Here is a 14,986-nt window from a genome sequence, read left to right as displayed (position 1 = left end):
GGGAAACTGCTTCTACATCTTAGGGCTTCCAACTTAAAAGGAGATTTTGTAGTTTTTTTTAAATTTTATTTTAAGCTTTTAATGTTTTAATGGTCAAATTGCATGTTGCTTGGAGTGCTACTGAATTTGTAGGTTTTGAAAATATTAGCTGTGTTTACTTTTACTGCCACGGTTTATTACCAAACAGCAACATTTGAGACTAATGTAGACATATCAGAGGCCCCAATATAATATGCTAATCAATCCTTTCGTGTGGCACTTTACTTTTGATTTTCCAGTGCTAATCTTATTCCTGATGTAATGGATTTAAAACAGGAAAATCCACAGTAAACCATCCTGCTAAAGACAGACTGGTCAGCATGCAAACCTGCTGAATCTGCAACAGTTCCCGATATAAAAAAAACAAGCTGAATTCTGGAGTGATTTTACACCTTTCTTTTAGAGCTGAGGATGAAGATCCTACATGGGAGCCGAAGGGTCATCTGAAGTACAGTACTTCAACCTCAGAGGACTCATGGCCCAGGTGGGTCCAAGAGTCACCCCCATCCTGAAGCTTCCGGTTCCAGGCATCCTCTGGGCTCAGGCATCTGACATACTGGGACCAATAAGAGGTACTAGTAGAGGAGGCCGCCATTATCACCCCTCTTACCACTGCTAGCTTGTAAAACGGAAGTATCTGACCCTTAGAAGACTGAGAGGGATAGCCCAGAAATATGAAGGCTCTCTGGTTGAGGACCTCCCTCTGCCTGGTGTCAGGGCCATAAGCCTTGGGAGGAGTTGCAACTTTTTTTTTTGTAAGTTTCTCTTCCTATCAGTATGTTAGCCAATTCCTGTTCACACACCAACAGGAAATTTGCATGCCATAAGTTTACTCCAGCAGGCAGGGGACAGCTCAAGGGACTGTGGTGCACTAAGCCAGCTTCCATCAGTGTTCCCCCCCCCCCTTCTTCTTTGGTCCAATGGCTTTTCCTTACCTCCCCCCCCCCCCAACAGGGGTCCAAGCTTTGCTCCTTCTCTCTCCCCCTGTTGCTAGCAGCAGCAGCCTGAAAACAGGCTACCTTTGCCTAGTCCAGGTCCTCCATCTGCCACATCCTGTCCTAAGGTGGCGGGACGCGGCAGAAGAAAGGGGCCTGGCCGAAGGCAGCCTGTCTTCAGACTGCTGCTACTGGCAACTTGCACACAGTTTACAGGACTGCAGGGGGGTAGGGGGAAGAGAAGGAGCACAGTTGAAGGACTCTCCCCCACTGTCATTGATTTAGTCGTGCGTCTGTCCATGATAAGCATCAAAAATGTAAGCGCTAAAAAGCAGAAGTCTCTCCAAGCACATCAAAACAGGACAAAAAAAAAAAAAAGAAATAGGTTAGACCAATACAGTTCCAACACAGGAATGTCTACTGACAGTCAATCAACTTTAAAGAAAAGCAACTGACCTGTAACCTGGGTGGTGGGAACACCGAGACCCAGAAGTGCTCATAAAACATACAGGACTTCTAGTGGAGGAGTGGCCTAGTGGTTAGGGTGGTGGACTTTGGTCCTGGGGAACTGAGTTCGATTCCCGGCACAGGCAGCTCCTTGTGACTCTGGGCAAGTCACTTCACCCTCCATTGCCCGCCGCATTGAGCCTGCCATGAGTGGGAAAGCGCGGGGTACAAATGTAACAAAAAAAAAACAAACCCTTTTTGTACAAGAAAGACAACAGATATTTTAGGAACAGCTTCATTAGTAAGTTGGCTGCGATTGGGTTATTATTATCATTTATTGCACTTGTATCTCACATTTTCCCACCTATTTGCAGGCTCAATGTGGCTTACAAAACCATGCTTTTCCTTTCTTTCTTTACCCCACCATCCCCTATAGTCTATTTCTCCTTATATTAATCTTATTCTTTTTCCCCTCTCTTGTACTTCTCTCCTTTTCTAGGTTTAATTGTCTTGATATGAAATTTTACCCTTCCCTGTCAAGTTTTTGTAGTTCCTCTTTTAATTTTGATATATACATAGTAGATGACAGCAACCTGCACGGTCCATCCAGTCTGCCCAACAAGATAAACTCATGTGTATACCTTACCTTGATTTGTACCTGTCTTTTTCAGGGCACAGACCGTATAAGTCTGCCCAGCACTATCCCCTCCTCCCAACCACCAGCCCCGCCTCCCACCACCGGCTCTGGCACAGACCGTATAAGTCTGCCCAGCACTATTCCCCGCCTCCCAACCACCAGTCCCGCCTCCCACCACCGGATCTGGCACAGACCGTATAAGTCTGCCCACCACTATCTTCACCTCCCAACCACCAACCCCTCTTCCCTCCACCGGCTCCGCCACCCAATTTCGGCTAAGCTTCTGAGGATCCATTCCTTCTGCACAGGATTCCTTTATGTATATCCCACGCATGTTTGAATTCCGTTACCATTTTCATCTCCACCACCTCCCGCGGGAGGGCATTCCAAGCATCCACCACTCTCTCTGTGAAAAAATACTTCCTGACATCTTTTTTGAGTCTGCCCCCCTTCAATCTCATTTCATGTCCTCTCGTTCTACCGCCTTCCCATCTCCAGGAAAAGATTTGCTTGCGGATTAATACCTTTCGAATATTTGAACGTCTGTATCATATCACCCCTGTTCCTCCTTTCCTCCAGGGTATACATGTTCAGGTCAGCAAGTCTCTCCTCATACGTCTTGGAACGCAAATCCCATACCATTCTCGTAGCTTTTCTTTGCACCGCTTCAATTTTTTTTACATCCTTAGCAAGGTACGGCCTCCAAAACTGAACACAATACTCTATGTGGGGCCTCACCAACGACTTGTACAGGAGCATCAACACTTCCATTCTTCTGCTAGTCACACCTCTCTCTATACAGCCTAGCAACCTTCTAGCTACGGCCGCCTTGTCACACTGTTTCGTCGCCTTCAGATCCTTGGATACTATCACCCCAAGATCCCTCTCCCCCTCAGTACATATCAGGCTCTCACCGCCTAACACATTAAGTCTCTCGTGGGTTTCTACTCCCTAAGTGCATCACTTTGCATTTCTTCGCATTGAATTTTAATTGCCAAACCTTAAACCACTCTTCTATATATATTTTTTAAGATTGTAAACCACTTTGATCTGCTAGTTAGCAAAGGCAGTATATCAAATGTCAATAAACTATAAACTATATACCAATGAGCTTGTGAAGTGCTTTAAAATTTCCCTATTCAATAAATGAAAGATTTGACATTTTTCCCTAAAGATTTTGAAAGATCTTGCATTTATTTTACATTTGTGTAAAGCAAAGGGAACCTCAAACACACAGGACTGTCTGGCCCTTTTCCCCCCTCAATTCTTTTGTGAAGGTCACAAGGAATCACACATTTGGCAGGCAATCTACAGCAGAACTGGGATGATATATGTGAAAGAGGGATTCTCAGGAACATGGGCTGAAAGTACTTCCACTGCTGATTAACAGTAGCGGCTTCCAGATAGCAAAGCTTGTTCTTGCTCCTTGATAAGATGACACACAAGAATGCAGTTTTTTAAGAGCACCACTGACCTTAGAACAATACGCCATCTGGTGAAGTTATCATCATCACAACAGCATTTAAAATTGTACTAGTCAAACAGTAATGCATTATCAGTTGATCAGTCAGGTATGATCCTATTATCTCCCTCAAAGGACAAACATTAACAAATCTCTCTTGCTCCATATGTTACATATACACACACGATATACATATCTATTGCACTCAAACTGGGGTATAATTAAAACAAAAAAAAAGGACCATTTTACAACTCTGTAGAAAATAATGGAACATTTTAGCCATCTGTGCCACCTATAAGGCTAATCCTCTAAATTAAAAAAAAAAAAATGCCAGGCAGTTTTTTCTTTCCATTTGGTCTTCAGCTAATTTAGAATCTATTTGAATAAGGGTTACCATGCCATAAATTTTCATTCTTGGCTTCCTGGGGAATTTTTCATGTATTTGGTGATTTTCCTCCTCTAACCCTCAAGAACTCATCAATGAGCCAGACAACCCCCCCCCCCCCCCCCTTTCTACTAAATGCACTTCCAATCCCACTGACCCCTACAATGCAGTAGAAAGCACATACTGCTCTAGGGTATCCTACAAACCCCTAAATTTAGTTTTTCCTTTACCACTCAAGCATTGTCCATCTCTCTTATTTACTATTCCCACCGCTCAAAAGTCACACTTATCTCCCCATCCCCTTCCAACTCTCAGTTCCCCATATTCTGCCCATTTATTACTCTTCAACTTCTCCTTCCATTACAATTTTGTGTCTACCCACCTCTATATATCTGATCTTTTCTCCAATACTTTGGTTTCCTTCCACTTTGCTATGTCTTTAATCCCCCCTTAATCTTCACAGGTGTGAAAACTCAGTTCATCCTTACAAAGTGTGCTATAAGGAAGATGTGTTTAAAAAATGCACATATTGGGGTCAATTTTCAAAACAGATCTAATTGGCTAAGTAATTTGATCAAATTCTGGACAGCCCTGACTAGCACCAATATTGGCTGATACAATCTAGGCAATATAATAGCAGGCCTAAGTCTGCCTGGAAGCTCCTCAGCAACCCTCTCATAAGCATAAATGCAATTTGTTTTTGTTTTATTTTTTTTTTTGAGGGGGGGAGACGACCCACTTAAGCCATGATCTCTTTCCAACCAGCTCAGCATTTATTTATTCCATCTGCTACAACCATCATTCTCCTCTGACTTTAGAGAGCTCCTTTCATTTGTATATCATCATCTTTGGTTTCCCATATTTTCATATAATTTATAAGGATTATGCCTCCAATGTTTGTAAGTTTAAAATCTATTCTTCACCTAACTGTGTTATTTTTATGCTTTACTTTTGCGAAGTCCATATCAGATTTTTGTACAGTTCAGCACAGCAGCACTTATAATGGTAAGAACAGTTATGTAGGAAACGCTTATCAAAATCTTAACCTTCAAATGAATTTTTTTTTTTTAAACAAAGATTTAATGACATGGTTTTGACTGCAGAATGAATTATCTAAAGAATATTTTTGACAGTCAGGTCAATAGGAAAAGCAAACGTGATTCACTTACTGTCTGCCTAGCTGAGTATATATATCTTCCTTCCCACTGTAAGGGGTATAAGCTCCCACCACAATTTAACCTGTATATCACAGAACGTATCTGACCAAGCCTGTGGGGCAGACCTATGATGTCATAGATGCTCTGTACTAAAAGACTTTTTCCTTACCTTGCATCAGATAAAAGTAATGACTGACCCAGTCAGTCTATCCAGTGACTCATCTAAGTAAGTCTGGAAGGAATGCAGAAAACATTGGATAGAGACTATTAAATAGTTTATGTAGACCCAGATCACTTGGAGCCCCAAGTTTTTGGAGAAATCTGGAGATGAAGTAGGGGCCATTTCTGTGGTGGGGCCTAGCCACAACAGAAGACCTTAGGCAGTCACTAGTACTGGTGCTATCACAATTTGAAGGACATTTTTTTTTTAAACAGCAAACAGTATAATTATAGACATGCAAATGTAGAGGGGAAGGAAGGAAAGGAGAGGCAGAAGTAAAAAATATATATATATCAGAAGTAGATCAACACAGAGAACTACCTACATCATCTCCTGTGACAAACCCTTTTCCACTGTGGAGAAGTCTTGCAACACTTAAAGATCATATATTTTAAATTCTGTGATCACAATTGCAGCTGGGTTGTCAGTTGGCTTTTGCCAGTAGGGAGTGTACATTGAAACCATCTGATACCTATTAATTTTATTGACCAGGTATGCATATGAAGTATCGCATACCATATGGAATGAGTTTATCTTGTTGGGCAGACTGTATGGACCGTACAGGTCTTTATCTGCCATCATCTACTATGTTGCTAAGTATCTGTACTAGGACTTAGTGTTAGGGTTGCTTAGAAGGTGCCCTAGTAATCTTTACCATCTACATGCACTTTGTGTTACTTTGATGAATAAACATTGCATTTCACATATTTCTGGTGGTCCATACTTTCTATCGGTAGATACAAAAAGGTTATACTCTGTGTCTTATTTTTGGTATGTCCAATCCCTACAGCTATTTCTTCTTACCTTTTCATATCTCACTGTGTACCTCTCACATGATTTCTTTTTTTTTTTTTTTACTTCTGCCTCTCCTTTCCTTCCTTCCCCTCTACATTTGCATGTCTATAATTATACAGTTTGCTGTTTAAAAAAAATGTCCTTCAAATTGTGATTGCACCAGTACTAGTGACTGCCTAAGGTCTTCTGTTGTGGCTAGGCCCCCACCACAGAAATGGCCCCTACTTCATCTCCAGATTTCTCCAAAAACTTGGGGCTCCAAGTGATCTGGGTCTACATAAACTATTTAACAGTCTCTATCCAATATTTTCTGCATTCCTTCCAGACTTACTTAGATGAGTCACAGTTCAGAAGGATGGGATCCTCAGGAGCTTAGCCTTGAATGGGTGGCAGAGACGGTTGGGAGGCGGGGCTAGTGCTGGGCAGACTTATACGGTCTGTGCCAGGGCTGGTGGTTGGGAGGCGGGGATAGTGCTGGGTAGACTTATACGGTCTGTGCCAGAGCCGGTGGTGGGAGGCGGGGCTGGTGGTTGGGAGGCGGGGATAGTACTGGGCGGACTTATACGGTCTGTGCCCTGAAAAAGACAGGTACAAATCAAGGTAAGGTATACACAAAAAACTAGCACATATGAGTTTATCTTGTTGGGCAGACTGGATGGACCGTGCAGGTCTTTTTCTGCCGTCATCTACTATGTTACTATGTTACATGATCACAACAAACTGTTTACAAAATACATTACTTACTTGTATTTTAAAAATAGCCATTGGATCATCCACAGTGTGACAAGAATCATCCCATTAATTTCACATATTGAAAAAGCCCACTCCACCCTATTGAAGTGATCAAAAAATGTGTCCGGTAGAGGTGGCTCCACCTCCTTGGGAGGTACTCGTTCATGTACCAAAGTTATCGTCATTGAGGCAAAGAAGAAACAAAAAAGTGCATAGAGAAAAGCCAGGAAAGTTTTTCCCCATTCCATTGGGTATGTCTGGGACCGCTCCAGCTCTGGCATGGGGATCTTAATCATCTCTTTTGTATAGCCATTCGGCATTCCATTCTTTTTACTTTTATCGTTGAAGCCATTATCATTGTCTGGTACTCCTGAACCAATGCACAGGTGCCCATTGGCATGTCCATTCTTGTGTTCCTTGATGTGGAGCTCTATTTTTAATGTCTCAACCATCTCCAGCAGCTGCTGCCCATTATCTGAAGAAACACGCGACAAGGGTGGCTGCTTAAAGTCCTCCTCAGTTAGCTTCAGCAAATCTTGACCATTAAGATGTTGAAAAATCTGAGAATATTCTTGCATGCCTGTTTCAGTTAACCAAGCAGCTACATCCTTAGGTGACCAGTACACAACTTCCTTCATTTTATTCTGAGGCAAAGTGCAATTTTAAATGAACACTCAATAGGGAAGAAGTCACAGTTTTTGCAATATTGTAAGTCCTTTCTTTGGTTTGTACATCTTTCCACAGCAGAAACAAGTTTGGCAAGTTGACTGCAATGTGCAAAAGCAGTTTTAACACTATGTCAATCTCTCCATGTCTTCTATGCACAGGAAGCAATTCAATCCTCTTTAAAATTCAGATTCTTCCTTTGACTATCTTCTGTTGAAAGAAAGAAAAAAAAAGGACATTTCAAATGGAGTTGCTCCATAAATGTATAGGTGCAAAATATATTGAACAAATGCTAACATATATAATCATAAAGGTTGCATCTATATAAGTGTGAAACTTAGTAGTAGTAGTGTCAGCTATCCAATACTCAAAGAGAGTTATGCTGTGGCCATCAGGTTGCAAATGCATAACTCACCTCTGTAGATTTTCAAAAAATAAGGACATGATCGGGGAAACAATGGAGATGACTGAAGGTGACAATCTGCCACAGGACTGTTATGTTCATTCACAGACCTGACAAGGCCATGTTGGTGTACTATGTAAAACAATGTAACTATGAAAATAAGCTAGGACCATGGAAGAGGGTGAAGATTTAACAGCAAGGAGAGAGCATTTCCTCATGTTAAGTTGGTAGCAAGTGCTATCGGCATCAGCAGTTGCTGCTGTACAAGTGCATGGTTTGTGCAAGGACACTTAATGGCCAGTGCCCTAGCTTATTACCATAGCTATATTTTGTATAGAAGGACGCCTGATGCAGGCATATACAGCTGTGTCAGGTTTCTGAGTGAACAAAACATTTTTAAATGAATTCTGTGGCAGATAATCTCCTTTGGCCATCTCTGCTCCAGATTTCTCTCTTCATGTATTGTACTGGGTGTGTTCCTTCTTTCTCCTGTTTGATCTTTTGTTAGATATTATCAGCCCATTTAAATTGCTAAATGGGTTTGTTCTATCTGTATAACTGTGGGCTAGGATTAGAAAGGAATGTAGGTGGTGTTACAGAAATTGTTTAGCGGTGATATTTAGCTACTAAATGGATAATTCATCCATTTAGTTTGTCCCTGCTAAATAGAAGTCCTGAACTAAATGGGCAGCACCTATGTGATCACTAATCTGCATATTCAGTCTAGATAATGACATGGATCAAGTGCCAGGACTGCTAGTAACTAAATCAATGATGAAAAAAAAAATCTTTCAAAGGGGAAGCCCTACTAGCCTGGTATACCAAAATTACAGAGGAAGGTGGCACCAAATAAAACTAACCAACTTATTAATGCATGACATTTCAAAGACCAGAAGCACCACTTTATCAGAGGCATGAAGTGCAGTTGAGGATGTGGGACAATATACATGAAGATATATATATGGGGAAGTGGGGGCAGAATACAGAATATAGAGAAAGGCTTGAAAAGTACAGTGATGGAAAGGAAGTGATAACAGAAATAGTTCATAACTGACAACTGTGTTGCATGAGAGAAAGACAGGATGATCTCAGAAATAATTAAGTCCATTCACTCTTGAAGTAAGCACACCAACACACGGAAGATGACACTGAAATACCATTGCCACCTATTCAGAATTCCAGAGACAAATTCCCCATGGACACCCGTAGATTCATTAACACTGGTTGTTACATAGAATGCTTTTGACATCTTGCCCAATTTGAGACAATCAACAAACAGCACTTGCCCTATAACCTCAGTTGCATGGAATAAGAAGTCATCCACAGCCTGAGAAATAATTTTGATATCAAAGAAGTTAACAAAAGAGCTATGGATATCATGAACAGGCCGGACTACACATGAGAAGCAAACAGACAACTATCCAATACAACATTTTACAAACTCCTGCCTTCATACCCCACTGCAGAACTATGTAATCTCATGAAGGGATTCCCTACTGAAGTCACTGTTGTGCCTGGACACACTGCAGGAGTTTTGAACTACTCATTTCTATGTGTTACCCAAAATACACAAACCAGAGAACTCCAAATACCCTATTTTTTCTAGCATCAACAGTACACAGAGACTAGCTACATGGACTCCATCTTTAGACCCTATGTTACCGGCACTCCTACCTACCTCTGCACCACCACTGACTTCCAGAAGCAGCTTCTCTGGCAGAAGGCCAAAAAGAATGAATATCATTCTGGCAATCATAGATGTTGAACTCCTTCACGCCAATATCGCCCATGAAGGCAGGCTGTAAGCAATCAATATCATCATCCCAGATGCTGATAAAGCTGACCTGGTCATCATTTGTCCTCACACATAACTATTACAGATCTAAACAGGATGTGAACCTGCAAGCCAACAATATTGCCATGGTACACCCAAAAGGCTGTAGGCTAAGATATACTGACAAACTGTGTTTGACCCAGAGACTTGATTCCTTGAAGAAATTCCATTAGGAATTTACCAAAATATAACCCACCATCAATCTGAACCTAGAACACCACACACAACTGGTTCTCTTTTTGGATACCGCTGTACAATTACATGAGGTACACATTAAAACAAAACAGGAAGTCCAAAGCTCCACAAAGATGATCCAAAGAAACGGAAGAGTAGAGAAAACACACACACACAAAACATAGTAACACAGTAACATAGTAGATGACGGCAGAAAAAGACCTGCACGGTCCATCCAGTCTGCCCAAGATAAATTCATATGTGCTACTTTTTATTTGTACCTGTCCTCTTCAGGGCACAGACCGTCTAAGTCTGGCAAGCACTATCCCCGCCTCCCAACCACCAGCCCCGCCTCCCACCACCAGCTCTGGCACAGACCGTATAAGTCTGCCCAGCATTATCCCCGCCTCCCAACAGCCCCGCCTCCCACCACCGGCTCTGGCACAGACTGTATAAGTCTGCCCAGCCCTCTCCCCACCTCCCAACCACTAGCCCCGCCTCCCACCACCGGCTCTGCCACCTAAACTTGGCTAAGCTCCCAAGGATACATTCCTTCTGAACAGGATTCCTTTATGTTTATCCCACGCATGTTTGAATTCTGTTACCCTTTTCATCTCCACCACCTCCCACGGGAGCGCATTCCAAGCATCCACCACTCTCTCCATGAGAGTGCAAAAGGAGTGCAAATGACCCACTGGTCATTAGGCCGAAACACAGCCTGCATTGGGTCCTTCTTAATTAAAAAAAAAAAAAAAAAAAGAAGAAAATAAAACAAACAAACCTGGTTTTATTTCATTCATTCACACACACGCCTTTTGTATGTCCCCCCCCCCCCGCCAACTCTTCTGCTTCTTTGTACACATAAGAACTACATCATACTGGAAACCTAATAAATGACACACAAAATGTTGCCAGCTTCCACCCATCACTTATCGCTGTCCTATATACAATCATACTTGTTCTGACGCCTCACAGATTCATCTTCAAAAATCAAAATAGATTACAATACCTGTCCAACAAACTGAGAAATCAGAACAACAGAACCAAATACAGGACTGGAGAAGCACAGATGTTGTCCTTCTCCACAAAAAAAAAAAAAAAAAAAAGAGTTTGGGAACTACGGGTCAGTAAGTCTGACTTCTGTGGTAAGTAAATTAATGGAAACACTTTTAAAACAGAGAATAATAAAGTTTTTGAAATCCAATGGATTATAGGACCAGAGGCAACATGGTTTCACTAGAGACAGGTCTTGTCAGACAAATCTGATTCATTTCTTTGACTAGGTGGCCAGAGAGCTGGATCAAGGGAGAGCACTAGATGTGGTGTACTTAGATTTTAGCAAAGCCTCTGACATAGTTCCACAAAGACGACTAATAAATAAACTGAGTGATATAAACAGGATGGAGTCCATCCAGAGAGCAGCTACTAAAATGGTCAGCAGTCTTAGTCACAGACTGTATGGGGACAGACTTAAAGATCTCAGAATGCATACTTTGGAAGTAAGGCGGGAGAGGGGAGAGATGAGAGAGATATTTAAATACTTATACAGCATAAATGCACAGGAGGTAAGAGTCTCTTTCAATTAAAAGAAAGCTCTAGAACGAAGGTGCGTAGGATGAAGGTCAAAGGGGATAGACTCAAGAAGTATACTGAGGAAATACTTCTTCATGGAAAGAGTGGTGAATTTGTGAAACGGCCTCCCTCTGGAAGTGGTGGAGACAAAAACAATATCTGCATTCAAGAGAGCTTGGGACAAGTACATAAGACCTCTAAGGCAGTGACAGAGATAATAGATGGCATAGATGGGTAAACTGGATAGGCCTTATGGTCTATCTACCTTCATTTCTCTATGTTTCTATAAACAGCCTGCTAAAGGACCACCCCATAAAAGATCTACAGCTCCCAGTTGAAACCACTAAAAACAATTAAGGATCTAGAAGATCTCATCCTGGACAATGCCACCCTCTTATAGCAATTAGAGATTCCAGCTATCCAATCCAGATTTAATTCCCTTTTATAGTTCTTTTTCAGTAGCCTTTATTTTACAGCATATATACCTTTATATTGGGTCATATATATTTTTCAGGATCATGTTCAGACATTACCCAAGAACCTCAGTGATGCTAATCGCTATCCTTTCAAGATTAAAGCGATTTAAACAACATCAAATTCTTCACCGGTTCTTTTTTTCTTATATAGAGAATCCTCTCTTTTTTAGAAAATATATATTAACTCTACTTATTTTTACTTATCTTTTCAAACTTTTCAGCTAATTGCACTAGTCGGACCCAGGGGATCATCTGCCTGACATGCACGTTTCGCCCCACATGGGCTGTCTCAAGGACATTCCCCCTGTGTTTCTTTACAGCGTCAGCTCGGCAAAAGTTATCAGCCAAGGGTGGCACCCTTGTTCTGGTGTACCAATAGCCCCCCTCCCAACCTCAAACAGATACTCACTGGCAACCTCAAACTGTGCACCACCAACCACTCAGGGGCTAGACCCTGCCAGAAACAGATTCACCTAGGTAACACTTATCACAGGACCCATGTACAGGGCTTCCTCTAATCTAATTATATGCCATCTTCCTGCAATGTTCTTCTGTTTGTCCTATGCAGACAGCAATTAGAAACCAGTACAAGAACATCTCAGCCTTCTAGGACATTGACCTTAAAGTTGCTATACTCCATTCAAAGTAACATCAAAGGGAAACTCAAATGTGAAACTGCTGAATTGAAACTCAACAAAATGCTTAACAGAATCACCCTAGGCATGAACAGGGACAATGCTCACTACAGGTGTGAATGGTTAATTATTCTGAGATCATCCAATTTGTTTTTTTCTTAGATGTCAATTAAATGAACTATCCTGCTATTATCATTCCATTTCCACACCCTGCTCTGCACATCTCAATGCTTTCTCTACACTCTCTATTTCCCCCTTGAGCTGAAATATTATACTGGTCAGCTGTTCCAAATATCTTCTTAATCAATTGCAGATAGTTCAAAACACAATTCAATTAATTTTTGGTCCACGCAAATATAATTCAGGTAGGGCTATATATGGTATTTGACACTGGCTTCTAATGGCACCTCGAGCACAATTTAAAATTTTCTCTGGCTTTTAAGGTACTAACAGGGGTTGCTCCAGCCTATACGCTTAATTTAATTTCAGAGCTTGGTAGTCTAGACAATTATGTCTTCCATCTATAGGAAGGTTAAATCTGTGAAATGCTCTGTTTTACCAGGCAACTATAGTCTGGAATTCTCTCCCTCCTATTAGAGCATATGGTAATTATTTACAGTTTCGCCTAAAATTGAAATCACATTCTTTCTGTATATACAGCTTAGCAGATAGTAACTGATTGTGAATAGGTTTTTACATTAAAGAGCTTAATGTTTTAATTATTGTTATCTACCTCTAGACATTAGTCTGGTTTGTTATTTTGTGAGACAGCAAAACAGAAGAACAAATCCTTGCAAACAAAACACAGATAATAAAATACAGCAAAGATGACAACAAAACCACGCAAAACTGGGCACGACTCAACACAAGCCTGTGTTTCGGGCACCTGGCCTGCATCAGGAGTCTATAAAAACATAAAAATGTGTGTATTAACAAGCATAGAAAACATGCCCCCATTTTTGGAAGCAATAATAGGGAGAAAAAAATGAGTGAGAGATGCGAGGATGGACAAAAGAGAAGAAAAGAGGGTTGAACTACAATATTTGATAGTAAAGTAGGGGAGAGATACACATGAGGGGGGGACATAATGCAGATCATGCTGGCTATCGGTTACCCCAGAAGTGAAAAGAAGGTAGCACTGGCAATAAGCATCAGAGAAAAGAAAAGTCTTAAGGCCCGTCTTGAATTGTTGGAGTGAAGATGATTGTCTGAGGTGATGTGGCAGCTTGTTCCAAAGTTCTGGATCTTGGACAGAAAAAATGGAGCACTGGGTGATATCACAAATGATTTCTCAAAATGTAGGAACTATAAGTTGATTCTTTTAGGATGATCTGAGCAATCCTGAGATATAGTAAGGGATCAGGAGTCAGTCAAAAAGAAATGGGTGTTTCTCCAGAGCTATGAATTTTAAATACATCTCTCTATATAAAAGGCAACACCAACGTTCTATGAAGCCTCCAGCCGGAAGTGTGAAGGGGGCGAGATATCTGGTTTCCCTATGAGTGTCTGCCCCGCCCTCTCTGTAACACAGTCAGTGAAGGAAAACAGCAGAGCACGAAATCAAATTGCTGGCTCTGTAACAGTGAAGGACTCAGAGGGGGGAGGGGAGAGAGGCCAGAGGGCAGGGACACACACACTCCCACATGCACACAGAAGAAAACATTGCTAGCCCCCGTTTCATTTGCATCAGAAACGGGGCTTTTTTACTAGTGGAGTAATAGGTTACATGATTACTAGTGGCAGCTAATGCTGCTATTTAATAGTGGAGTTACATGATCTTTGAGATTCGGTAACCAGAATTGCATACAATACTCAATGTGGTCTCACCTTAGAGCAATAGAAAGATTATATCCTTCGATTTATTCTCTATTCATTTCCTATGAATTCCTAACACTCTGTTTGCTTTTTTGGCTATCACAATACACTGAGCATAAGATTATAATAAATCCTTTTCCTTGTAGAAACTCCTAATGTGGAACCCAGCATCATACAGCTATAACTTGAGTTATTCTTCTCAATGTACATCACTTTGTATTTGTCCAAATTAAATTTCATATTTGGATGCCCAGTCTTCCAGCCCTCCAAGGTTCTCTCTCCTGCAGTTTCATGTAGTATGCATGCAATATAACAACTCTGAATAGTCTCGTGTCATTTGCAAATTTGATCACCTCACTCACTGTTCATTTCCACATCATTTATAAATGTTAAAAAGCACCAGTCCCAGTACAGGTCCTACTTCCACCATTGAGAAAAATGGCCATTTAACCCTACTCTGCTTTTCTTTCTTTTAACCAGTTCCCAATCCACAATAGAACTGCAAGGGAGGAAGTGCAAAGAACACAAAACTGTGAAGCTGGGAAGCTGCTGCCACAAAAACACAGAAAAAGGTCAATAGTTAGAGAAAAAATAAAAAAGAC

General features: G+C 41.3%; 1 protein-coding gene across 6 annotated transcripts in view; it reads right to left on the bottom strand.

Moving 5' to 3' along the window:
- SGMS1 (sphingomyelin synthase 1) overlaps positions 1 to 14,986 on the bottom strand; it is a 351,065-nt gene that overhangs the window by 105,619 nt on the left and 230,460 nt on the right. For all 6 annotated transcript variants that reach the window (XM_030203084.1, XM_030203086.1, XM_030203083.1 and 3 more), the window contains one exon: positions 6,822 to 7,685. In XM_030203084.1, coding sequence (XP_030058944.1) covers positions 6,822 to 7,447 — 626 coding nt within the window. In that variant the 5' untranslated portion in view covers positions 7,448 to 7,685. The remainder of the gene's footprint in view (positions 1 to 6,821; positions 7,686 to 14,986) is intronic.

The sequence above is a fragment of the Microcaecilia unicolor genome, chromosome 5, assembly GCF_901765095.1.
Source record: "Microcaecilia unicolor chromosome 5, aMicUni1.1, whole genome shotgun sequence".
In the NCBI taxonomy this organism is placed as follows: domain Eukaryota; kingdom Metazoa; phylum Chordata; class Amphibia; order Gymnophiona; family Siphonopidae; genus Microcaecilia; species Microcaecilia unicolor.
Note: the sequence above shows the minus strand (reverse complement) of the source record. Positions and strands in the feature narration are given on the sequence as shown.